The sequence below is a fragment of the Chiloscyllium punctatum genome, chromosome 17, assembly GCF_047496795.1.
Source record: "Chiloscyllium punctatum isolate Juve2018m chromosome 17, sChiPun1.3, whole genome shotgun sequence".
NCBI lineage: Eukaryota > Metazoa > Chordata > Chondrichthyes > Orectolobiformes > Hemiscylliidae > Chiloscyllium > Chiloscyllium punctatum.
Genome location: NC_092755.1, coordinates 77372884 through 77399542, shown reverse-complemented (window position 1 = coordinate 77399542; position 26659 = coordinate 77372884). Strand labels below are relative to the sequence as shown.

Genomic DNA, 26659 nt, shown 5'->3' with positions numbered 1-26659 from the left:
TGGAAGGTTGATCATCTTGTTCCCCCTGTACAAGAAGCTTAGTAGGGATATTCTGGGTAATTACAGACCAGTGAGCCTGATGTAGGTGGTGGGAAAGTTGCTGGAGAGAGTACTGAGGGATGGGATCTATCCATGACCTGGTTTTGTGCGGGGGAGATGGTGCCTTACCAATTTGATAGAGTTCTTCGAGGAAGTGACCAAATTGACAGATGAAGGAAGGGCTGTTGATGTCATATACGTGGACTTTAGTAAGACTTTTGATAAGGTTCCCCACGGTAGTCTAATGGAGAAAGTGAAGTCACATGGTGTGCTAACTAGGTGGATAAAGAGCTGGTTGAGCAACAGGAGACAGAGGGTAATAGTTGAAGGGAGTTTCTTGAAATGGAGAAAGGTGACCAGTGGTGTTCCACAGGGGTCAGTGTTAGAGCCACTGTTGTTTGTATTATACATAAATGATCTGGAAGAGGGCACTGTTGGTATGGTCAGCAAGTTTGCAAATGACACGAAGATTGGTGAAGTAGCAGAAAGCATAGGGGACTGTCAGAGAATACAGGAGGATCTAGGTAGACTGGAGAGTTGGGCGGAAAACTGGTAGATGGATTTCAATCCAGACAAATTTGAGGTGATTCATTTAGGTAAGACTAATTCTAGAGCGAATTATACAATGAACAGAAGAGCCTTGGGAAAAGTTGGGCAGAGAGATCTGGGAGTGCAGGTCCATTGTACCCTGAAAGTTGCGGCACAAGTGGATAGAGTGGTCAAGAAGGCATATGGTATGCTTGCCTTCATCGGATGGGGTACTGAGTATAAGAGCTGGCAAGTCATGTAAAAATTGTACATGACATTGGTTCGGCTGCATTTAGAATACTGTGTACAGTTCTGGTCGCCACATTATCAAAAGGACGTGGATGCTTTGGAGAGGGGGCAGAGGAGGTTCACCAGGATGTTGCCTGGTATGGAAGGTGCTAGCTGTAAAGAGAGGTTGAGTAGGTTAGGTTTATTTTCATTAGAAAAAAGGAGATTGAGGGGGGGATCTGATTGAGGTTTACAAAATCATGAAGGGTATAGACAGGGTGGATAGAGATAAGCTCTTTCCCAAGGTGAAGGATTCAATAACGAGAGGTCACTCTTTCAAGGTGAGAAGTGGAAGGTTTAAGGGGGATACACGTGGCAAGTACTTCACACACAGGGTGGTGGGCGTCTGGAACACGTTGCCAGCAGAGGTGGTAGAGGCAGACACGGTAGATTTATTCAAGATGTGTCTGGGCAGATGCATGAGTAGGTGGGGAGCAGAGGGATACAGATACTTAAGAATTGACTGACAGGTTTAGACAGTACATTTGGATCAGCTCAGGCTTGGAGGGCCGAAGGGCCTGTTCCTGGGCTGTAAATTTTCTTTGTTCTATCCCCCCCCTAATAGGGGCCACCCACATTCCAGATGAAGAGCTTAAGCTGAAAAAGTCGACTCTCCTTCTCGGCTGCTGCCTGACCAGCTGTGCTTTTCCGGCACTACTCTTTTTGACTCTGGACATGTTAGTAATCAGACCTAACAAATACAGCACAAACCCTTTTGACTTTTTGTTTGTATTTTCTATTTTGTGAGAGATCTAAGAATTAAGAACATAAAAAATCAGTTACCAATAATTATGGAACAATTATAAACCTGTTCAGTTCACACGTTATTAATCATTGTAATGGTTGAAAGGGGAGCTTTATTTTCAACAGCACTATCTACTTAATATCAGAAATTTTCTGAAGTTGTTATAAAATTTTGTTTAAAATTGACACTGCATTAATAGACATGGTCAAATTTTTCCTCCAATGAACTAGGAACAGAAGTGGGAAAGGCTGGTTGGATTTTGTTTCACAAGCACTATTGTTGTCTAGAACCTTGCTCAAAGTCCAATCAGGCAAGGGTTTGAGCAACCTTGTGGTATTCTCACAGTTGTAAGATCCAGTCCTTTAATTGGACTCAATGTATATTTTCAGCAGGAGTCATTGGATGAAGATTTAAGGTAAGTAACTCCCAAATAATCGCTTTGTCTTTAATCTGAGGTTGCTGAGGCACTTGCCCTGTTTAGTTTGTTCTGAGTAAGCCAACCTTGTGATTTTAGGTAGTACTGTCCTATTCTGATTGGCACTATGCCATCTCATTTCCTCAGTATGTGACTTCATGAAGACAATTGAACTTTGTTCTTTATGTTTTGTTAGAAAGCAAGATGCTGATTCCAAAACAAAAATATCACCCTCTTGGCCCATGTCCATGCAATTTAACTGCATATGCTTGTGATGTGCGATGCTGTTGTGATGAGGTATTTCTCTATTTTAAATAATACTGTCAAATTATATATAGTTGTGTATAGATTTTAACTTGTTCTATTCAATGCGAATTTAAAGCATTTTACTCAGTATGAATATGCATTGAAGTAAAATAAGTAGTTCTGCTTATTTAAATACACCAAGAAATATAGATACTATCGTCTAATGGATCTGTTGCTTATCCTTTGTGTCTCTTCTGTGATGCATTAAGGAAATAATTATTGGACTTGTGGGTGAGTGTTCCAGTTTTGTGATTTCTTTGGTAGCTAGGAATTGTGCCACTTCCAGATTTATTTCATGTTCCTTATTTCCAAGTCTGCAGCATTTTCTGTTGCTGTCTTCATCTTGTAACCTGCTGTAACCTCATAACAGCTGTTGAAACCCTTTTTATTGGATTTATTTACATCCATAATAATAGCTGTCATTCATCTACTTTTAAAACAAAAACTCATTCCAAACTCCATTTCTGCATCAACCTTCTTTTTCTTCATCCTTCACCCTCTCTTTTTTTTTTTTTGTAAAGTTGTTCAAAATTTATTCTCCCATAACTTTGCTGTACTGGTTAATCACTCAGTCTCAATCACCTACACTGTCCTCCAACCCAACGGATTTGAAATATTCCAATCTCTGTCTGACTTTCTGTCACCTGCAGTGCTTTGAGCCTGCGATTTTAAACTCTTATCCCATTTAGTGGTGGAACCTTAAGTTGCTTTATTCTTATCTTCAAGCTCACTTTATAAATTCATCTCATTATTGACTTCTTTCCAACTAGAGTCTCCCTTTCAACACCACTTTCTTTGATCAGGTTTTGGTCGTGTATGTAACTCAGCTATCTTGTTTCATTGACCATTCCTTTTTATTTTAAACTTCTCTCTAAAGTTCCTGTTTTGTGCTTTAAAATTTTTATGAATGCTGACAGTTGAATGTAAGAGTAAAGGTGTTAATATTAACAGTAATTGAGTCATTCAGAACTTGAGTATTGCTGAAAAAGACACATTTTGTCAAAGCTGCTTGTATTTTACTGATCATGGCAATTCACAACAATACCAATTTGAGATACCAGCATTTATACTGCTAGTTGGCAAAGGGAATCTTGTCACTGATTTAGCAGAAGCTTTGCCATGGAAGATGCTTCAGTTAATAGTTCCCAGGCTGCTTCAAATTTTAAACTGTCAGTTGATACTGGTCAAGGCATTGACCTGGGAAACGAACCAGAGAATTGCTATCAGCTGTTTTATTGAGAGAAAGTAAGGACTGCAGATGCTGGAGATTAGAGTCAAAAAGTGTGGCACTGGAAAAGCACAATAGGTCGTGCAGCATATGAGGAGCAGGGGAGTCAATGTTTCGGGGATAAGCCCTTCTTCAGGATTGTGGAGGGGTGAGGGTGGCCCCAAGGGGGCTGAGAGATAAATAGGAGAGTGTTGGGACTGTGGGGAAAGGTGCCTTGGAACGCAATAGGTGGATGCAGGTAGGGGGTGATTGTGATAGGTCAGAGTGGATAGGTAGGAAGGACGATGGGCAGGCAGGAGAAGTTCAAGAGGGCAGAGTCAAGTTGGAGAGTTAGTTCAGGGATTAGGTTGGGGGAAATCTACTTTGGTGCTGTGTGATTGGAGAGTCCCTAGGCGGAAGTTGAGGCGTTCTAGGTGTCGGCTGGCTAGGATTTGGCGGTGGAGGAGGCCAGGACATGCAAGTTCAAGTGGTCGCCCACAGGGCGGGAGGATTGTTTGGTGCATGTGTACTGGAGATGTTCTCTGAAACATTGTGAGTAGGTGTCACTTCTCTCCAGTGTAGAGGAGATCACATCAAGAACAACGGACACAATAGATGAGGTGTTTCGATGTGCAGGAAAATCTCTGCTGGATATGTAAGGATCTTTTGGAGCCTTGGATGGAGGTGAGGGAGGAGGTCTGGATGCAGGTTTTATACCTCTTGCGGTTGCAAGGGAAGGTGCTGGGAGTGGAGACTGGATTTGTGGGGAACATGGACCTAATGAGTGTGTCATGGAGGGAATGTTCTCAGCGGAATGCTGATAGGATGGGGAGGGAAATATATTTCTGGTGGGGTCTGACTGTAGGTGCCGGAAATGGCAGAGGATGATGTGTGGTATCCAGAGATTGGTGAGGTCCCGGGGAGGGTTCTATCCTTGTTGCGGTTGGAGGGATGTGGTTTAACGGTGGAAATATCCTGCACATCCAAACATGTTATCTACAGTGTCCATTGATCTCGGCGATGTGGTCTCCTGTACGTTAGGGAGACAGGACGCCTGCTTACAGAATGTTTCAGAAAACATTTCTGGGACACACACACGAAACAACATCACCACCCTGTGGCCAACCACTTCAACTCACCCACCCACGCTGCCAAGGACATGCAAGTCTTGGGCCACCTCCACTGCCAAATGCTAGTCACCAAACGCAGAGGAAGATTGCTTCATCTTTCATCTTTCTCCAAGGGACCCTCCCCGACCATGTGGCATCAACATCGATTTCACCAGTTTCCTCACCTCACCTCACCTCCCCCCACCTTATCCCAGATCCAACCCTGCAGCTCGGCACTGCCCTACCTGTCCATCTTTCTTCCCACCTATCCATTCCAACCTCCACTCTGACCAATCGCCATCACGCTGCCCCCCCCAACCTTCAACTACCTATTGCATTCCTATCTACCCCCCATCACCCTCCTATTTATTTCTCAGTCCCCTTGGACCACAGATGCACCCCTTCCTGGTGAAGGGCTCATGCCTGAAAGGTTGACTGTCCTGCTCCTTGGTTGCTGTCTGACCTGCTGTGCTTTTCTAGTGTCACACTTATTGACTTGGAACTGTTTTATTGAGTTGAAGCAGGCACAGTGTGTACACAGGTTCTTTCAGTCTGCTAAGATCAGGGCCCTGTGTATTAATATATTTGGCTTCCAGTACATGCAATTGCATCAACTGACCATTCTAAATCATTTGTCAATGAAGTTCTTCACACCTTCAGGATTATCTAGCAGCTATTGAATAATTGTGAAATCCTGTCTAATGTTGAACATTGTTGTGTGAGCTTTGCGTGTTTGGGTGGCTGGATATAGTCAGAATCTTGTTGGAAGCAGCATAAGGGATAAGCTGTTTGATATGCACAGCCAGGTTTTTGTAGGTATAAGTCTGATGCTAGATATGTGTGTTTTATTATCCCAGATGTTATGACTGGATAAGTCTGATTCCAGACTGAAATCTACTTTAATAGATTGTAAGGATTTTTTTGAGTTGTAATGAAATTATCCCTTACTGGAACATAAGCATACAATATTGCAGATTCTGTTTCAGTAATAAAGTATTTAGTATGCACAAAAATAGAATAAACAAAACCAGTTACATATGCTGATGTAATGATTTCAAAACACTTCAAATACAGTTCCAGTAATCTTAAACAGCATTATCATACTCGCTCACACTGGAGAGAATTCCCTTCTTTAACATATCTGGGCTTAATTTAACTGTGCTACAATTCCAAATCTTGAGAATCTGATAGACTCTTGAATTTTCATACTCTTAAGATTAGACTTTTAGTTTCAAATAATCTCTTCCAAGGTTTTAATCCAACACTTCTGGTCTGCAGCCACCGTTTTAAACTTCTTACACTAAGGTAATCCATTTCCAAAATCTCTTCCTTCTTTAGGAGTGACAGTCTTCTACATTTCAACTTTAGCCAAAACTTCTGCAAACAAACTGCCCAAACTGAAGCCAAAAGTTTTTTTTTAAAGCTACAGGTATTCCTTCAATCAAAAGTGCAAGAAAAAAATGTCAATCTGTGACTTTCTAAACTGAAAATTTAATGTACAACTGTTTACTTTGTTTACTTATTAAAACCCTCCCAGTTAACTTCCTATTATCCTGACACTTGCAGACTGTGTTTTCAAAATAAATCACCATGAATCTAAAAATATAGACCGTAGAACATAGAAAAATACAGCACAGAACAGAACAGGACCTTTGGCCCATGATGTTGTGCCAAAGTTTGATCCTAATCTGAAATATAGTAACTTAACCTATGCACCCCTCAACTCACTGCTATCCATGTGCATGTCCAGCAGTCGCTTAAATGTCCCCAGTGACTCAGCTTCCACCACCACCGCTGGCAAAGCATTCCATGCATTCACAATTCTGTGTAAAGAACCTACCTCTGTCTCCTTTATACTTTCGTCCTAACGTCTTCAAACTACGGCTCCTCGTACCAGTCAGTCCTGCCCTGGGGGAAATCTCTGGCTATTGACACTATATCTATTCCACTCATTATCTTGTATACCTTGATCAGGTCTCCTCTCCAGAGAGGAAAGTCCAAGCTTATTCAACCTTACTTCATAGGGCAAGCCCTCCAGTCTAGGCAGCATCCTGGTCTCTCTAAAGCCTCTGTATCTTTCCTATAGTAGGGTGACCAGAACTGGACACAATATTCCAAGTGTGGTCTCACCAGGGACTTGTAGAGCTGCAGCAAAACCTTGCGGCTCTTGAACTCGATCCCCCTGTTAATGAAAGCCAAAACACCATATGATCTCTTAACAACCCTAACCACTTTGGCAACTTTGAGGGATACATGTACTTGCACATCCAGATTCCTCTGTTCCTCCACACTACCATGAATCCTGACTTTAGTCCTATATTCAGCATTAGCGTTCGACCTTCCAAAATGCATCACTTTGCATTTATCCAGGTTGAACTCCATCTGCCGTTCCTCATCCCAACTCTGCATCCTGTCTGTCATGCTGCAGCCTGCAGTAGCCCTCTATACTATCGACGGTATCTCCAACCTTTGTGTCATCTGCAAATTTACTAACCCACCCCTCAACCTCCTCATCCAAGTCATTTATAAAAACTACAAAGAGCAGAGGCCCAAGAACAGAGCCCTGCAGGACCCCACTCAACACTGACCTCTAGGCAGAATACTTCCCATCTACAACCACTCTCTGCCTTCTGTCAGCCAGCTAATTCTGAATCCAGATAGCCAAATCTCCCTGTATCCCATAATTCCTGACTTTATGAATGAGCCTACTATGGGAAACCTTATCAAATGCCTTGCTGAAGTCCACTGCTTGACCTTTGTCGACCTGTCTTGTCACCACCTCAAAGAACTCAATAAGGTTTGTGAGGCATGACCTGTCCATACAAAGCCCTGTAGAATGCCTTTAATCACACTATGCTTCGCTAAATAGTTATAAATCCTATCTCTCCGAATTCTTTCCAAAATTTTGCTGACCACACACGTAAGACGGACTGATCTGTAATTGCCAGGGATTTCCCTATGACCCTTCTTGAAAAGAGGAACAACATTTGCCTCCTTCCAATCCTCCGGTACAACTCCCACGGAGAGTGAGAAGGCAAATATTCTCGCCAGCAGCTTAGCAACCTTCTTGCTTTCTGGAGCAGCCTAGGATAAATCTGGTCTGGCCCTGGGGACGTATCAATCTTAAGTTAATCATTAAACCCCTTCAGACACACTGGCCAATACCCATCTGCCACTTGCTTAAATCAACTCTAAAATAAACAATATATATTAAGTCTCATACCTTGCCTCACATTGATACCTGGTTCAAAATTAAAGCCTGGTTGTTCGTTGTCAGTTATCATTAGCATTCTCCATGGCAACACCACTACCAACTAACGTCTAACTTGGCACCCAATCAACTTTCTGCTCTCATCATATAAATGTTAATTTTCACTTTGAATTGGTATTCTTGTTGGCAAGCATTTTTTGTCGCATGATTTTTTTTGCAGCAACATCTGTAATGATCTGCTTATGTTGCTTGTGGAATATAAATAGTAAAACTGATTTGTCACATGATTGGTCGGGTCTTTTAGTTTAATTTTAGACATCAGTAATTCAACCAAAGTATATTGTTTTCTTTAATGGTCTGTATTACTTGTTTCTTTTAAAGTGTATTAAAAATGCTGTGTAAATACAAGTTTGTCAATGTGATATTGCACATATAACTGCAGACTTTAAATATAATCTATTTAAACTCATTCACAAACGTGAGTGAATACAATTAAATAGATTTCCCTCTTTTCTTTTCCCTAGGAATGCACACCCAGTATGATTCAGCTGTTCCATTCTTACTGTTTTACTGGGGTATTTGGAGGGAATATATCCCAACCATTTGACCACTTATGCTCTGTTCAGAATGCAAATGCTCCTGACTGGTTCCCTTTCCTCTGTCTCGAATCTTCTTTTGATAACTCGCCATACTTGGGGCTGTTCTATGATGGTGATACTGTGTAAGTTTATGTAATAGGTAATAAAGCAGGTATAATTTTCCAAATAAATTAGTCTTTATAATCTGTTGTGCTTTATCTCTGTTCATCTTCAACGAATAGCTTAATTTCTTTATTTTTAAATTAATACTGCATAAGTGTTATATTCTGTCTTTTGAATATGAGTTAGAATTTGAATTTTTGAACTTTTTTTTTCCCAACAGCAGTGTTTCTCATGACGTTTCGTTTGGGACAGCCACATCTGCAGTGCTAAATGTACCTGTTGGCTATCATCAAGGTGATCATATTGTTAAAAATGAAGATGAGTACCTTGCTATTCCACAGGTAGGAATGATGGTGCATCTTCACTATAACAATAATTTCGAGAAGGTGAAAGATTAATAAACCTAATATTTCTTTGAGATGAGTGGAAAAGAGTCACAGTTGTATGGTTCCTTATCACTATCTTTTTATGTCCGTGAAGTACTTTGAGTGTAGTCGTTTTTATCTAGACAATGGGTTATTGTAGTATGATAGTTTTTGGACAAATAATCCAGAGATGTGAATTAAAATTTCATCATGGTAGCTGATGAATTTGAAGTTAGTTAGTTAAATAAATCTAGAATTTAAAAACTAACATTAAAGACGGTAACCGTGAAATTGTCATTAAGAGCTGAAAATGTGTTGCTGGAAAAGCGCAGCAGGTCAGGCAGCATCCAAGGAGCAGGAGAATCGGCGTTTCAGGCATGAGGCATGAGCCCTTTTTCAGGGTCATGCCCAAAACGTCGATTCTCCTGCCCCTTGGGTGCTGCCTGACCTGCTGCACCTTTTCCAGCAATACATTTTCAGCTCTGATCTCCAGCATCTAAAGTCCTCACTTTCTCCTAGAAGAATTTGTCATTAAGAGCCTACTTGGTTCAATCTTTTCGGTGAGGAAATTTGTGCCCTTGTCTGGTCAACATGTCACTTCAGTTTGACATCAATGTGGTTAACTCCACATTGCCCTCTGAAATGGCTGAGCATGCCATTCACTTCTATAGGAAATGAGTGCTTGCTTAGCCAGCAATGTCAATATCGCATGAATGAACAAAGGAAATCTCACCGCCCTTGTGTGCAGGGCAATTCAGTTAACTCTTAAGTGGTGGTTCAGTGGTTAGCAGTGCCAGATAGCCATGTTTAATTCCATCCTTGGGTGACTGTGGAGTTTGTATATTCTCCCTGTGTCTGCATGGGTTTCCTCTTGGTACTCTAGTTTCATCCCCCAATCCAGAGATGTGCAGGTTAAGTGGATTGGTCATGCTAAATTTCTCAATGTCCAGGCCTTTAGTATAATTTTTTTAAAAAGAAGACTTCGAGAATGTGGGTGTCACAAGCAAGAGCAGCACCTATGTCCATTTATAATTACCCTTGAGATGGTAATAGCTGGTGTGTTTTCATTATGTCAGCGTCATCTGCCAGGGAAGTGATTGCTGGGCTCCTTGCTGAGATATTTGTATCATCGATAGTCAAAGGTGAGGTGCTGGAAGACTGGAGGTTGGCTAACATAGTGCCACTGTTTAAGAAGAGTGGTAAGGACAAGCCAAGGAACTATAGACCAGTGAGCCTAATGTCGATGGTGAGGACGTTGTTGGGGGGAATCCTGAGGGACAGGCTGTACATACATTTGGAAAGGCAGACTGATTAGGGATAGTCAGTTTGGCTTTGTGCGTGGTAAATCATGTCTCACAAACTTGATTGAGTTTTTTGCTGAAGTAACAAAGAGAATTGATGAGGGCATAGTGGTGGACATGATCTATATGGACTTCTGTAAGGCATTCAACAAAGTTCCCCATGGGAGACTGGTTTGCAAGGTTAGATCTCATATAATACAGGGAGAACTAGCCACTTGGGTACAGAACTGGCTCAAAGGTAGAAGACAGAGGGTGATGGAGGGTTGTTTTTCAGACTGGAGGCCTGTGACTAGTGGAGTGCCACAAGGGTCAGTGCTGGGTCCACCTTTTTCGTCATTTAGATAAATGATTTGGATGTGAACAGAAGAGATGTAGTTAGTAAGTTTGCAGATGACACCAAAATTGGAGGTGTAGTGGACAGTGAAGAAGGTTACCTCAGATTACAACAGGATCTTGATAGTTGGGCCAGTGGACTGATGAGTGGCAGATGTAGTTTAATTTAGATAACTGTGAGATTCTGCATTTTGGGAATACAAATCTTAGCAGGACTTATACACTTGATGTTAAGGTCCTAGGGAGTGTTGCTGAATAGAGGGACCTTGGAGTGCAGCTTCATAGCTCCTTGAAAGTGGAGTCGCAGGCACATAGGATAGTGGAGAAGGTGTTTGATATACTTTCCTTTTATTGATCAGAGTGTGTACAGGAGTTGAGAGGTCATGTTGCGGCTGTACAGGACATTGGTTTGGTCACTGTTGGAATACTGTATGCAATTCTCTCCCTGCTATAGGAAAAATGTTGTGAAACCTGAAAGGGTTCAGAAAAGATTTACAAGGATGTTGCCAGGTATGGAGGATTTGAACTATAGGAAGAAGTTGAACAGGCTGGGGTTGTTTTTCCTGGAGCGTTGGAGGCTGAGTGGTGACCTTGTAGACATTTATAAAATCATGATAGGCATGGATAGGGTAAATAGACAAAGTCTTCCCCCTGGGGTGGGGGAGTCCAGAACTAGAGGCCATAGGTTTAGGTTGAGAGAGGAAAGATATATAAAAGAGACCAAAGGGGCAACCTTTTCACTGAGGGTGGTACACGTATGGAATGAGCTGCCAGAAGAAATGGTGGAGGCTGGTACAATTGCAACATTTAAGAGGTATTTGAATGGGTATATGAATAGGAAGGGTTTGGAGGGATTTGAGTCAGGTGCTGGCAGGTGGGACTAGATTGCGTTGGGATATCTGGTCGTCATGGATGAGTTGGACCGAAGGGTCTGTTTCCATGCTATACATCTTTGACTCTCAAAGTATGTCCCAGTGAAAAGGAAGGACTGTAAGAAAAGGAGTAATCTGCCATAGGTGTCTAAGGAAGTAAGGGAGGCTCTCAAATTGAAAGAAAAGGCATACAAAGTGGCCAAGAAGAGTGGAAAACTAGAAGATTGGGAAAACTTTTTAAAGGTCAACAGGATGTCGATAAAAGAATGAAGAAAAATAAGATAAAACATGAAAAAACTAACACCATATTAAGACAGGAAAAGGTTCTATAAATATATAACATAAGAGGGTGGCAAAAGTAAATGCTGCTCCTTTAGAGGATGAGAAGGGGCATTTAGTTTTGAGATATGATGAAATGGCTAAAACATTTGAATCATAGAATCCCTCCAGTGTGGAATCAGGCCCTTTGGCCCAACAAGTCCACAACAACCCTCCAAAGGGTATCCCACCTAAACCCATTCCCCATTACTCCACATTTGTTTCTGATTATTGCACCTGACCTAACTTCCCTGAACACTATGAGCAATTTTAGCATGGCCAATTCATCTAACTTGCAAATCCTTGGATTGTGGGAGGAAACTGGAGCACCCGGAGGAAACCCACGTAGACACTGGGAGAATGTGCAAACTCCACATTGACAGTCACCTGTGGCTGGAATTGAACTTGGGTCCCTGGCGTCGTTGGGCAGCAGTGCTAACCACTGAGTCACCATGCCACCCAAATTGAATTCAAATTCCACTATCTGCCGTGGCGGGATTCGAACCTGGGTCCCCAGAACATTACCTGAGTCTCTGGATTAATAATGTAGCAGTGCTATCACTAGGACATCACCTCACCCCGCCTTGCTGCTACACACCATGGGTATTTTGTGTTGGTCTTCATAGTGGAGGACAGTAATAACACGCCAGTAATTGACAAAGTGACCAAAGTAGGTGAGGACCTGGAAACAATCATTATTATGGAAGAGATAGTGTTGAGCAAGCTAATGGAGCTAAGGATAGACATGTCTCCTGGCCCTGATGGAATGCATCCCAGGGTACTAAAAGAGATGGTGGGAGAAATAGCAAGTGTAATTGTGGTAATTTTCCAAAATTCGCTGGAAACTGAGGCAGTTCCAACAGATTGGAAAACAGCAAATGTGGCGCCAGTTTTTAAAAAGGGAAGTAAACAAAAAACGGGGAATTATAAACAGGTTAGCTTAACTTCTGTAGTGGGCAAATTGCTTGAGTCTACTTTCAAGGAAGAAATAGCAAGGCATCTATCTTTTGGGCAGATGCAGCATGGGTTCATGAAGAGCAGGTCATGCTTAACTAATCTTCTGGAATTCTATGCATGCATTACAACCAGAGGACAACAGGGACCCAGTAGATGTGGTGTGGTGTATCAAGATTTCCAAAAGGCCTTTGACAAGGTCCTGCATTAGAGGCTGCTACATAAGATAAAGGTGCATGGTGTTACGGGTAAAGTATTAGCATGGATAGAGGTTGACTAACAGGAAGCAAAGAGTGGGATATACAAGTGCTATTCTGATTGGCAATCAGTAATGAGTGATGTGCTTCAGGGATCAGTGTTGGGACTGCAATTATTCACAATTTACATATATGATTTGGAGTTGGGGACCACGTGTAGTGTTGAAGTTTGCAGATAACACCGAGATGAATGGCAGAGTAAAGTGTGCAAAGGACTGTGAAACTTTGCAGAGGAACATAGATACATTGAGTGAGTGGGCAAAGGTCTGGTTGAGGGAATTAAATGTGAAGTCATCGATTTTGGTAAGAGCAACAGCAAAAAGGCTTATTACTTGAATAGGAAAAGGTTTCAGCATGCTGCTATGCAGAGGGACCTGGGTGTCCTTGTGCATGAATCAGAGGGTTAGTCTGCAGGTGCAACAAGTAATTAGGAAGGCAAATAGTCTTGCCCTTTATTGCTGAAGGGATTGAGTTTAAAAGCAGCAAGGTTATGTTGCAGCTGTACAGTCTGCTTCTGTACTTGGAGTATTGTGTGCAGTTTTGGTCTCTTACTCGAAAAAGGAGGTACTGGCAATGCAGGGGATGCAGAGGAGGTTTACTAGGTTGTTTCTGGAGTTGACAGCCTTGGCTTATGAGGAGAAACTGAGTGGACTGAGATTATATTCATTGAAATTTGGAAGAATGAGCGGGGATCTTATAGAAACGTATAAAATCATGAAGGGAATAGGTAAGATAGAAGTAGAGAGGATATTTCCACTGTCAGGTGAAACTAGGACAAGCGGGCATAACCTCAAAATTAGGGGAAGCAGATTTAAAGACTAAATTGAGAAGGAACTTGTTCATCCAGAGGGTTGTGAATTTGGAATTCCCTGCCCAGTGAAGTAGTTGATGCTACTTGAGTATCTGTTTTTAAAGTTAAGCAAGATTTTTTTGAACAATAAAGGAATTAAGGGATATGGTGAGAGAGTGAATAAGTGGAGCTGAGTCCATAAGAAGATCAGACATGATCTTATTGAATGGCAGAACAGGCTCAAAGGGCCAAATGCTGCTCCTAATTCTTCTGTTCTTATATTGAATAGCAGGGCAGGCTTGAGGTGAATAGTGTAGTTCTTTTCCTATATCGTGTGTTCTGAGAAATTGTGGAAATGTTTATGCAATTTAATTTCTAAAACTGAGAGGAAGAAAGCAACTCCACCACTCTTACTCTTTGTCTGTATGCTTATGCTTTAAGAGATCTTTGAACGGTCAATGCTTGACAAATGCACCTGTGGCTTACCTTGAAGATTTTGACGCACATTGTGTGACCCCTCTAACTGCTGCAGGTTGTATGGATAACCATGACATTAGTGATGATATTCGTATCCAAAATGGCCAAGGATGTAAGTACCATGTTTATTGGACAGAAATGATGCTGTTTGTGTAAGGCTATTTCTTTTACTTAAACTGGGGAGTTTGTTGAGTAAGTAGTTTTTTGTTCCTCCCCACTGGCAGATTCAATGAACTTTCAAAAGGCAATTTGATAAATGCAAAATGGATGGGGAGCGGATGAAAATTGTAGGATCATGGGGATTAAGCAAGCAGAAGAGGCCAATAGGCAAATACTTTCAAAGAATTGGAACAGACATGATGGGCTGAATGGCTGTCTCCTATGCTCTGCCATTCTGTGAAGAAGAGATGATCTTATACTTCATTTCCAGCTGCTCAAACTAGAGAAATCCAAACGGGTGGTCACTGAAGTTCCTTAGATTCAAGAAAATTCTGTTCTCCTTTGCTTCTGAAACCATAGATAATTAGTGAAGGACAGGTTTGTCATAATATTTTTAGCTTGGAACAGGTACCAATTGGTTGAGCAGTGTCAAGTCTGTACTAAGTTATGTTCTAAAACCTTACTAGTAGTAGTTTCTTTCCTGCTTCGACTGGGATATCCTCCTGTGTGTTTAGTGTCCCTGAACATATCATTTGAGCTCCCATTTTTTAAAATGAAATAATATGACCCAGTACGTTGCTGTTCTTCTGGGAGTGCTTAAAGTTTGCACAAAACATTCTTGTGGTACAACCTTACAATATATTTACATTGTTGTGCAAATGGATGACTGTTGCTGGCCTAGTGATCCAGAGTACAAGTAATGCTCTGGGGACTTGATGTTTGAATCCCATTGTGGCAGATGGTTGAATTTGAATTCAAAAAGTTGTGAATTAAAATTTGAATGATGATGATGACTGAAATCATTGTTGACTGCTCTAAAATCCCATCTGGGTCATTAGTATCCTTTAGGGAAGGAAATCTGCTATCCTTACCTGGTGTGGCCGACATGTGACTCCAGATCCACTGCAATGTGACTGACTCTTAACTGCTCCCTGAAATAGCATGGCCAGCCACTATATTTTATATTTATATGCGCACGCGCGCGCGCACACAGACACATGAAAAGAATTAAACCAGATGCACCACTCTGAATTGATGATGTCGGCACCAGAAACTATGACCGTGAACGAATTGCTGATAGTTTTCTCACACTCAAAGTCCCAGAGACCAAATCACTATCTAATGGGCTTGCCCTGTCCCGTTGGCAGACCCAGCAGAGATGATGACCCTGTGGCATGCAGTCAGATGACACTTAACCTTGGGTGACCTCAGCATTGACTCTGGACCCTAGATTGTCTAATGGCATCAGTCAAACATGGACAAGAAAACCTCCTTTTGATTACCACATACTGCCTTCACTTTAGCTGATAAATCAATACTCCTCCATGTTGAACACCACTTGAAAGAAGACTGAAACTGCTAGATGGGGGACAGACTTTATAAGTACACCTGTGAATCCTCCGTGCAAGATCCAAGCCTCTGACCTGCTCTTGTAATCGCAGTATTTGTTATTAGAGCCTTGCTCATTATTTTCGTACTGGAGGAACATTCCTCTCCCTGCACTGCCATCCCTGCTAGTCCCCTTATCAGAATGTAAAAAAGCGAAGCTTGCTTAATGTGTCTCTGGTGTTTAAGGTTGGATGAGGGGGATAAAAAAAAGTCCCTCCTTTCCCAGAAACCTCTGCTCTCCAATGTCAGATATAAAGACTCAAATCAGTGACTCACTGCTCCCAACAGCTTTGGACTAGTGGGTAGCAGGTTGTGTGATAAGGAAAGCTTTTGTTTATTTGTGAAGCCAGGACTGGAAGTTAATTGCAGGTTGGTTCCTGGTCAAAAGTTTCTGCAGATGCTTCATCATTGGAGAAGCGCATTATGTTCAAACATACAGCAGATATTGGCTGTTAATGAGGTCAGTACCTCGGAATTTGTTCCAGCAAGTCTGGAAAACATCTTTTGCTCAAACAGATGGCAGATATAGGGTGGTAACTGGAATCTCCAAGGAGATTGACCACTGCTTCCAGATTGACCGACCGACTTTTCCTTTCCTTTTCCCTTTCCTTTCCTTTCCTTTCCTTTCCTCCCTCCCTCGGGTCGGGCTTTCAGTGAAGAGGAATAGTGCTGTTGATGCCACAGCATGAATATTTGAAAGCTCCCTGCCTAACCTTGCATTAGCAGTTCATGGAAACTGAGAAATAGAGAACCAATTGTGGTGAACTATAAAGGTGAATGTGATTGACTTGTTCAGAAAATTAACCAAGAAACCAACACCAATGGTTATGAGACCACACCCTGTGAAAATCACGCACATAATGCACGGTTTATTTGTGTTAACCGTGTTTGCCTGTCTGTATATACGTCTTTCTTTGTGAATGGGCCTGGGTTTAAAGCATAGACCGGTTAGAGTACTTTATTTAACTTTGCTCTGCTAAAGTGCATATATTGATAATATACTGTTGAGTCTGCTGTTTAAGATAAAAAGAGTGTCTGTCTGGAATTGATTATTTGCAGAATCTGGGATTGATTATTCAAAAATCTGGTTTGGAATCATTGGGATCAATTTTGAGGGTCTCTGAAGGTTTTAATGTTACTGTGTTGTGAAAATAGGTGGAAAGGCTGATTTTGGTTCAACTATCAATCTCTGGAATAACAATATGCATAATACAGGATCAAAGACTGTGGTGCTGGAAAAGCACAGCCAGTAAGGCAGCATCAAAAGAGCAGGAGACATTTCGAGCATAAGTGCTTCATCAGGAAGGAGGGGAAGGGAGGTGCCAAGTGGGCTGAGAGATAAATGGGAGGGGTTTGGGGCTGAAGGCAAGGTAGCTAGGAATCCGATAGATAGATGAAGGTTGTGGGGAGGGAGGAGGGAGAAGAGGCGGGGGGTGATGGTTCTATGATGAAACAGAGGGGTGGGAAGGAAGCTGGACAGGTCAAGAGACCAGTGCCGAGTTGGAGGATTGGATCTGGGATAACAAGGGGTGGGTGGGGGAGAAATGGAAATCAACATTGATTCTGAGTGGTTGGAAGGTCCTAAGGTGGAAAATGAGGTGTTCTTCCTCTAGTTGGGTGGCTAGGATTTGGCGGTGGAGGAGACTCAAGACTTGCATGTACTTGGAGTTGAAGTGTTTGGCCACATGGTGGTGGGGTTGTTTAGTAAGTGCATAATCTAGTTCATTTTCTAGTCGATGGTTTCACCCAGATGTTGTTACTGGTGTATTCAGCAATTATCATGCCATTAACTGCTGAGGTAGACAGATTCTCTTGATGGTGGTGATAGTGGCCATTGTGTTGTGTGCCACTAATCTGCCCATATTTGGATATTTGCCCATGGACTATCTCAGCATATATGGTCTCTTAGTTGGTGCTGAACATTATCTAATTATCAGCTCACATCCCCACTTCTGACCTTGTGATGGAGGGAAGGTCTTTGATGAAGCTGAAGATGTTTAAGCCTAGGACACTTTTTTTTTCTAAGGAACACCTGCAAAGATGTATTGGATCTGGATGACTGACCCCAACAAATGCAACCCTGAGTTCCACTGGAAGCCATTCACCATGTTAACTTAGAAATAATAGCACATGGACTGCAGCAATTGAAGAATACAATTCACTATCATCTACCTCGGGGCAATTACGGATGGACAATAAACATTGGCTTCCATATTTCCTGAACACATAGAAAGCGTGCACCAGTTGGAAGCTTGAGGTTATTGGTGGTAAATGAAAACTTTAGGAATGCCTGGTATTTTAAAGTGGTAATGGATATTAACTCAGAATTAAGGTATGTTTTAGGACAAAACAATATCATTTCCTTTGCAATATGACCTGCCCTATCACGTGCCTGGTGTGATAAATGCACCATTTACTTTTTTTGTCACAAAGTTAGTCCCTTTTTTCCTAAAAACTGTTCCTTGGCTCAAGGAGACTCTGTCCTTGATTTTTATTCAGAGGGGCAATAAACCGGGCTGAGCTCTGATCAGTCTGGTTTGGTACAGAGATGAAAAGGATTTTGAGGCCTTTTGTTTATATGTAAACAGATGAGACTTCAGGCCAAAGTGGTCATGTTTTAGAATTGACCTGTATAATGAAAGGGGAGTGGTCAGCTCTTAGCTGAGCTGAGCAGGTTTTCTTGAACTTGCCAGTTCAAGACTGAACAAGGAACTGTGTAGAACCTCTCTCTTTTCTGCCCTTCAACTTCAACCTGTAAGCATGAGTTTCATTTATATTGGTTTTTAAAGGGAATTTGCTTATCGTGCCTGTTGTGTATATTTTGGAACAGCATAATGAAGTCTAGTTGGATAGGTTGAGTTCTGTAGGGGTTCTTTATTCTGTTATAAAGTCATAGAGATGTACAGCATGGAAACAGACCCTTCGGTCCAACTGGTCCATGCAGACCAGGTATCCCAACCAAATCTAGTCCCACCTGCCAGCACCTGGCCCATATTCCTCCAAACCCTTCCTATTCATATACACATCCAAATGTCTCTAAAAATGCTGCAATTGTACCAGCCTCCACCATTTCCTCTGGTAGCTCATTCCATACCCGTACCATCCTCTGTGGAAAAAGTTGCTCCTTAGGTCTGTTTTATATCTTTCCCGTCTCACCCTAAACCTATGCCCTCTGGTTATGGACTCCCTGACCCCAAGGAAAAGGCTTTGTCTATTTACCCTATCCATGCCCCTCATAATTTGGTAAACCTCTATAAGGTCACGCCCCAGCCTGTTCAGCCTCTCCCTGTAGCTCAAATCCTCCTACCCTGACAACGTCCTTGTAAATCTTTTCTGAACCCTTTCAAGTTTCACAACATCTTTCCGATAGGAAGGAGACCAGAATTGCATGCAATATTCCAACAGTGGCCTAAACAATGTCCTGTACAGCCGCAACATGACCTCCCAACTCATGTACTCCCATACTCTGACCGATAAAGGAAAGCATACCAAACGCTGCCTTCTCTATCCTATGTGCCTGCGACTCCACTTTCAAGGAGCTATGAACCAGCACTCCAAGGTCTCTTTGTTCAGCAACACTCCCTAGGACCTTTACCATTAAGTGTATAAGTCCTGCTAAGATTTGCTTTCCCTGAATTTTTCTGAATTAAACCCTATCTGCCACTTCTCAGCCCATTGGCCCATCTGGTCCAGATCCTGTTGTAATCTGAGGTAACCCTCTTCGCTGTCCACTACACCTCCAATTTTGATGTCATCTGCAAACTTCCTAACTGTACCTCTTATGCTCGCATCCAAATCATTTATGTAAATGTCAAAAAGTAGAGGGCACAGCACCAATTCTTGTGGCACTCCACTGGTCACAGGCCTCCAGTCTGAAAAACAACCCTCCACCACCACCCTCTGTCTTCTACCTTTTTGAGCCAGTTCTGTATCTAAATGGCTAGTTCTCCCTGTATTCCATGAGATCTAACCTTGCTAATCAGTCTCCGTGGGGAACCTTGTCAAATGCCTTACTGAAGTCCATACAGATCACATCTACTACTCTGCCCTCATCAATCCTTTTTGTTTGTTCTTCAAAAAACTCAATCAAGTTTGTTCTTTGTGTTTCATTGTGTAATTTAGTAGTCAATCTCGCTATCTTACTCAGGGTAATTTTCACTGTGCACTTAATGAAACAAATTGTAAAGTTATGGTCTGCGGCTGCCTGTTTAAGAATGTTTTGAGTGGTCTGGCCTAGTCCATAACACTTTTTAAAATTGTTTAGAAGTGTGAACACCTTTAAATTTATACAATAGTTATTGAACACACTGCAACCTGATCTTTTCACTTAATTAACAATGTTTACAAGCTAAAGAAAGTCATTATGTTTATTTTAAATGGCGATGAATGGAAATGAAAGGTGTAAGGAATGAGACTACAAGAGTAATTGGACTGTTTCCTCCATGTAGTGTTGATCTCTGCTGTCATAACCTATCAGAAAACCACAGACCTCAGCAAGTTCATTGCTATGACCGCTGTGAATTTAGGGCCAAGTCCTGCTAACCAGTCCTGGTTTCCTGAACATCTGGATATCACAGCTTCTGTAGGTATGAACTTCTGGCCTGAGGTTTGTTAAAATATTCTTGCTATTGTTAAGCATAAATTTTAATCTCTGGATAGCCGTGATGATCAACTATGGGCGGAAGTGTTGTTTAAGGAAATAGCAATTTCACTAAGGTTTCAATTTGTGATTCATTGCACGGTGATGGTTATTTTGGTCATTTTGGAACTAGGTCCCACCACTGTGCAAGGCGAGGGCCCAGTTGAGACCTGCCTACCTATTCACTGATGTGAATGGTAACTGTAAGCAGGTGTGTGTGGGGGTGGGAATCCCAAATGGATTGAATGGATCTCCGTACTTCAAGGTGGACTTGGTTGAAGAATGTCTTCTCCCCATTTGATCTCAGCTCATTTTCCAGAACCTTCCTGTCATCACATTGTATCATCTAGCAGTTAATAAGTCTGGTCTGTCTGCTCAACAGCTTTCCTAGTTCCACCATTTGGTCAAACTGTGTTTTTAAAAAAAAAAAAAAAAATTGCCTCCAATTCTGTACCCAAAGTTCCAACCTTGGTTTTCATACCATGTCTCTATGCTGCTTTGCATCAGTGTATCTAAAATATTTTCACGTTGCTTTTTATTCCTCATAAATGTAATTCTGTAGACCCAATGGAATGTATCTTTTTTTGTGAATGACTATATCCGGTTTGTCAACGAGCTCCTCCTTGCACCAGAACTTTGTACACTGTTGTTAAGGTTTGACTGCCTCCTTGTTGAGGATGGTTGGTTAGGGCGTAATGTAACCTGACCAGTACAGTGTACAATTATAACAAAGGTTCTGGACTTTTGACATTGATAGTATTGATTATTACCACTTCATAATTCACCTCTAAGTACTGCATTCACCCCAACTTTGGTGTCAATCTGCAAGACCACTATGGGAATGTAGAAGTTTATGGCATGGTAAGAGATCATTATTGTCATTATATATGTTGGCTCTTTGCAAGAAAAATTTCAAACAAATTAGACTTGGGGTTAGCCAATGTGTTACGTGTTTGTTTTCTTCATACAGAGCCGATTCATAAATCAGAAACCAAGCTTGTAGATGGAATCTGTGAAAATATGATTTTGCAGGCAGATTATGTCTTCGGTTGGAAAGGAAATGTGATCACTAATGTTACTTTGCTTGTCACAGTGGGAAATGTTCCCTTAGATTCTCCAGGTAGGACATTTCTCCATTTATTTTATCCATTTTTATGGGAGGTGACAGCCTAGTGGTATTATCCAAGATCATGTTCAGGGGACCTGTGTTCAAATCTTGCCATAGCAGGTGGTGGAATTTGAAATCAATAAAAATCTAGAATTAAGAGACTAATGTACCACAAATCCATTGTCAATTGTGAAGAAAAACCCATCTGGTTCACTCATGTTATGACAATACTGTCACTTTAACAGTATCATTTTGACCTTGTTTTTTTTTCAAGAAAGGTCTTAAAGGCAGAGGTATTGAAATGTCTACTTTAACAATGGCAGCGGAGTGGCCAGTTCTCACAATTCAGATTTTTTTTCTAGATTGGTTTAGTTGTAACAGTGAGAAGCTGCTGGTTTCACTGTAGCAGAAGTTGCTGTAGTGCAGAGAAAGGTTCTAAACTTCAGGTGATTCCTGGCTGACTTTACTCTGTGAAATCACTCCTGCCTGTGTGTTTATGGGATGTTATGGGAATTGGAATAGCTCCTTAGTTAACCTGCTGTGTTGGGTCAGTTAAGTTTTCTAATAACTGTTATTCTAAATTCCATTTTCTTTTGTTCATGTTTCAATTGTAATAAATTCTGTTTTGCTTAAAGCAGAGAGATTTGACCAGCTGCATCACACCTGGAATATCCACTTCATGTCTGCCTTTAAAATATGAAAAAGTTAGGGACTAGGCTACTTTAGTCATGCAGTCATAGAGATATACAGCTCAGAAACAGACCCTTCAGTCCAACTTGCCCATTCCTACCAGATGTACTAACCTAATCAAATGCCATTTGCCAGCACTTGGCCCATACCCCTCTAAACCCTTCATATATGCATGTATTCTAAACCTATTCTTAAAATATTTTGAGGGGGTCTGGCCTGGTCCATAACAATGTCCTTTGGATAAGGAAACTGCCATCCTTACCTGGTCTGGCCTACAGACCCACAGCAATGTGGTTACTCCTATCTGCCCTCTAGGCAATTAGGGATAGGCAATAACTATTGGCCTAGTCAGTGACTCCCTCATCCTGTGAATGAATTTTAAAACAAAATTTATGGAGCAGGATTTAAATGGTAAATTTGCGAAATAATAAACAGACTGTGACAGGAAGAAGTAGAGAGAAGAAACCAAAGAGTCAATCAACAGATGAGACTTTAGGTTGCAAAAATAACAAAATAGCTAAAGTAATTTAAGAAATTAGATTAAGGCATAGGTTAATAGAGCTGCAGTGCTGACTTTTTAATGTGACATTTCAGAATATTTGGAATAGAGACATTGCAGTGGAAAATTAAAATTCCAAAGACTGAACTATCATCTGCTGTTAATATTTACACCATTCTTTGCAATATTAACCAGGAGGGAAAAATAAAGCATGGAAGAAGGTTGGCTAGAATATAAAAGTATATAAAAAGATTTTCTTTACAAGCATTTCTCGGGTCGTGAATGGGTTCTGTTTTGGAGTCTGTTCACAAGTTGATTTGTATGAAAATTGGCACAGTGTAGGACATTGCAAAGCAGCTATTTTGTAAATACAGGAAATGTGTGAAAATTGGATCTTTAAAATTACAGCCGTACATGGGATCGTATTTGTAAGTATGAGCATTTTAAGTTGGAATTTGATAAACTGAGGAGCCGCCCTTAGATATTTTTTATAAACCAGACAAAGCAAATGCTGGTCCTATAATTGGTAAGTTTTTTTGGGATTTAATAATACAACTTAATGAAATGCCACATACATTTAACAGGTGCTTGGCATTAGTTCTCACTAAGGAGAATGCAAGTAACATTTAGAAATACCTGTAAATCAGGATATGGGTGGAACTCAAATTATCATCAGGACACTGTATGAAATGCTGAGAGGCCACAACTGGAGTACTATGTGCTGTTCTGATTATATTACAGGAAGGATGTGATTGCACTAGAGGGATTAGAGGAGACTTACCAGGATGCTGTCTAGAATGGAGGGTCTGAGCCATGAGGAGACATTGTATAGGCTGGGGTTGTTTTCTTCAGAGCAAGGAGAGTTAATTGGAGACCTGTTGGAGTTGTGTGAGATGAGGAGCATAGGGTGGATGAGAAGGTATTTTCTTAAAGTGTCAGTAACTAGGGGCGCAGATTTAAGAAGGTTAAGAATAGAGTTGAGAAATGTTTTGATCCAAAAGGTGACGGGAATCTGGAATTCAATGCCTGAAAGGAGTTGAGTCAGAAACTCTTGTAACATTTAAGCAGTTCTGGATGTAAGTTTGCTTGCTGAGCTGGAAGGTTCATTTTCAGACATTTAGTCATCATACTAGGTAACATCATCAGTGAGTCTCCAGTGAAGCATTGGTGTTAGTGACCTGCTTTTCAGTTATCTGTTTAGGTTTCCTTGGGGTGGCGATGTCATTTCTTGTTTTCTGTCTCCGACATTAGTAAATGGGGTCCAAGTCAACGTGTATGCTGATTTCTGGTTGGAATGCCAGGTTTCTAGGAATTCTCATGCATGTCTTTGTTTGGCTTATCCATGGATGGATGTATTGTCCCAGTTGGAGTGGTGTCCTTCCTTATCTGTATGTAAGGCTGTCAGACCATGTTTAGAGTATTACTTGTAATTTTGGGCCCTGAACGCCAGGAAGGATGTATTGGAAGTGGAACGGGTCCAGAAGTGGTTCTTTGGAATGATCCCAAGAATGAAAGGCTTAACATATGATATGAGGAATATTTGAGGGCTCTGGGACTATACTTGATGGAGTTTATAAGGATGAGAGGGAACCTGATCGAAACTTGCAGAATACTGGACAGAGTGGACGTTGGGAATATGTTTCCATTGTCTGGAGAGATGAGGACTTGAGGGCACAACCTAAGAGTCAATTGAAGACCCTTTAGAACGGAGATAAGGAGAAACTTCTTTAGGTAGACAGTGGTGAATCTGTGCAATTCATTGCCACGGAGGGCTGTGGAAGCTAGGTCATTCAGTATATTTAAAACAGAGATAGATAAGTTCTTGATTGCCCAGGGGATCACAGGTTATGTGGAAAAAGCGAGAAAATGGGGTCAAAAAACCTATCAACCATGACCTGAATGGTGGAACAGACTCGATGATGGGCTGAATGGCATAATATCTGCTTCTATATATCTTATGGTCCAAAAATCAAGACACTCAACGGTAGCCTGCTTTCTCACCATGGATGCTGTCTCACCCACTGTGATCGCCAGCATTTGTTGCTTCAACTGCTGTGAATAAACTGGAATCAATAAATGTATAATACTGATTAACAGGAGGTTTTGAAAAGTGTCATGCCAAAGTGCCATGTTGTTATGGAAAATGAAAGCTTATGCTGTAGGAGGTAACATATTGGTGAGAATAGAAGATTGGCTAGCCAACAGGACACATACTTTCTGGATGGCAAGATGTAATGTGTGGTGTGCCAAGCAATCAGCATCAGGGCTCGAACATGTTTCAGTTTACACTAATGATATGGATGATGGGATGGAATGTGGTGAAAGCAGGGTATTTGAATATTTTTAAGCTCATGGTGGACAGGTGCTTGGTAATTAGGTGATACCTTGTTGGGAGAGATAAGTATGTGGAGTTATCAAATCAGCGAAGACCTTAAAATTGCAGAGCACTGTTGAGTGGTCATGTGGCCCACTCCTCCTCAAAATTCTTACATTCCCTATTTCTGTTTAGCTGTTTAGCTATTTAGTGTTAGCCTGTTTTGCACTTCCTTTTGCTTATGGAATTTAGCTCCTGATGACCCTGCAGTTTGCATTTGTCTGTCTCATCTTAGTCTCCATCTCAATTTCAATTTCAATCTCAATCATTTTCCTTTCTAGCTACTTTGACTCAAAGATTCAGTGTGACTTTCACTAACTTCAAAAATGACCATCCATCCAATGTGACTCTGTCTGGAAATCCAGGTGAGAGATCAGTTTACTGCATCCACTTGGATCATATTCTGCACAAGTTAATTGCTGCAAGTGGGGTTATGTGTCTTGTACTTAAATGAAAATATACAAAGTTTTTTTTTTTTTTTTGCTGCAATATAATTTCAAATTAACTTTGTCCTCCCAAAAAGGTTTTCAGAGTGACCTGTGGATAGATTGTATGAGTGTCTAATAATTTGAAATGTTCAATGAAGTCCTAGCAATTAACCTCTAAATTTACTTAGATTACTTCCTCATGGGAGTCATAAGAACAGAACAGGCCAGTCAGCTCCATTGAGCTTTTGCAAACCTAAGCTCTTGAGTTTGCGATGATTGATTGTAGGTTGGGAGGGTGAACATCAATTTGTGATTTTATCTAAAACATTCCACACTGCAGATATGCCCTGTTCAGAAAGAGGAAAAATGATAAACCCAGGATCTGCTGGACAGTCAGAATAATATTGATGGTCAGGCAACTTCGAGAGTCTATACTCCAGGACAAAATTAATTGATATTTGGAAAAAATGGCTAATATATACACAACAGGTCAAGCAGCATCCAAGGAGCAGGAGAATCGACGTTTCAAGCATAAGCCCTTCTTCAGGAATGAGGAAAGTGTGCCAAGCAGGCTAAGATAAAAGGTAGGGAGGAGGGACTTGGGGGAGGGGTGTTGGGAATGTGATGGGTGGAAGGAGGTTAAGGTGAGGGTGATAGGCCGGAGAGTGGGTGGGGGCAGAGAGGTCAGGAAGAAGACTGCAGGTCAAGAGGGTTGGGACTGAGATAAGGTGGGGGGAGGGGAAATGAAGCTGGAGAAATCTGCATTCATCCCTTGTGGTTGGAGGGTTCCTAGGCGGAAGATGAGGCGCTCTTCCTCCAGGCGTCGTGTTGCCATGGTCTGGCGATGGTGGAGTCCAAGGACCTGCATGTCCTTGGTGGAGTGGGAGGGGGAGTTACTGTTCAGCCACAGGGCGGTTGGGTTGGTTGGTGCGGGTGTCCTAGAGGTGTCCTCTGAAACGTTCTGCAAAGTAGGCGGCCTGTCTCCCCAATGTAGAGCAGGCCGCAGCAGATGCAGTAAATGCTGTGTGTGGAGGTGCAGGTGAATTTGTGACGGATATGGAAGGATCCCTTGGGGCCTTGGAGGGAAGTAAGGGGGGAGGTGTGGGCGCAAGTTCTGCATTTCTTGCGGTTGCAGGGGAAGGTGCCGGGAGTGGAGG

General features: G+C 41.6%; 1 protein-coding gene across 4 annotated transcripts in view; it reads left to right on the top strand.

Moving 5' to 3' along the window:
• Positions 1–26659, top strand: part of tctn2 (tectonic family member 2) — a 71418-nt gene that overhangs the window by 18905 nt on the left and 25854 nt on the right. For 2 of the 4 annotated variants that reach the window (XM_072587602.1, XM_072587604.1), the window contains 7 exons: positions 2212–2312; positions 8373–8569; positions 8770–8890; positions 14181–14328; positions 20213–20350; positions 21374–21523; positions 25356–25439. In XM_072587602.1, the coding sequence (XP_072443703.1) occupies positions 2212–2312; positions 8373–8569; positions 8770–8890; positions 14181–14328; positions 20213–20350; positions 21374–21523; positions 25356–25439 (939 nt within the window). The remainder of the gene's footprint in view (positions 1–2211; positions 2313–8372; positions 8570–8769; positions 8891–14180; positions 14329–20212; positions 20351–21373; positions 21524–25355; positions 25440–26659) is intronic. The other 2 variants (XM_072587603.1, XM_072587606.1) reach the window with 2 other exon arrangements.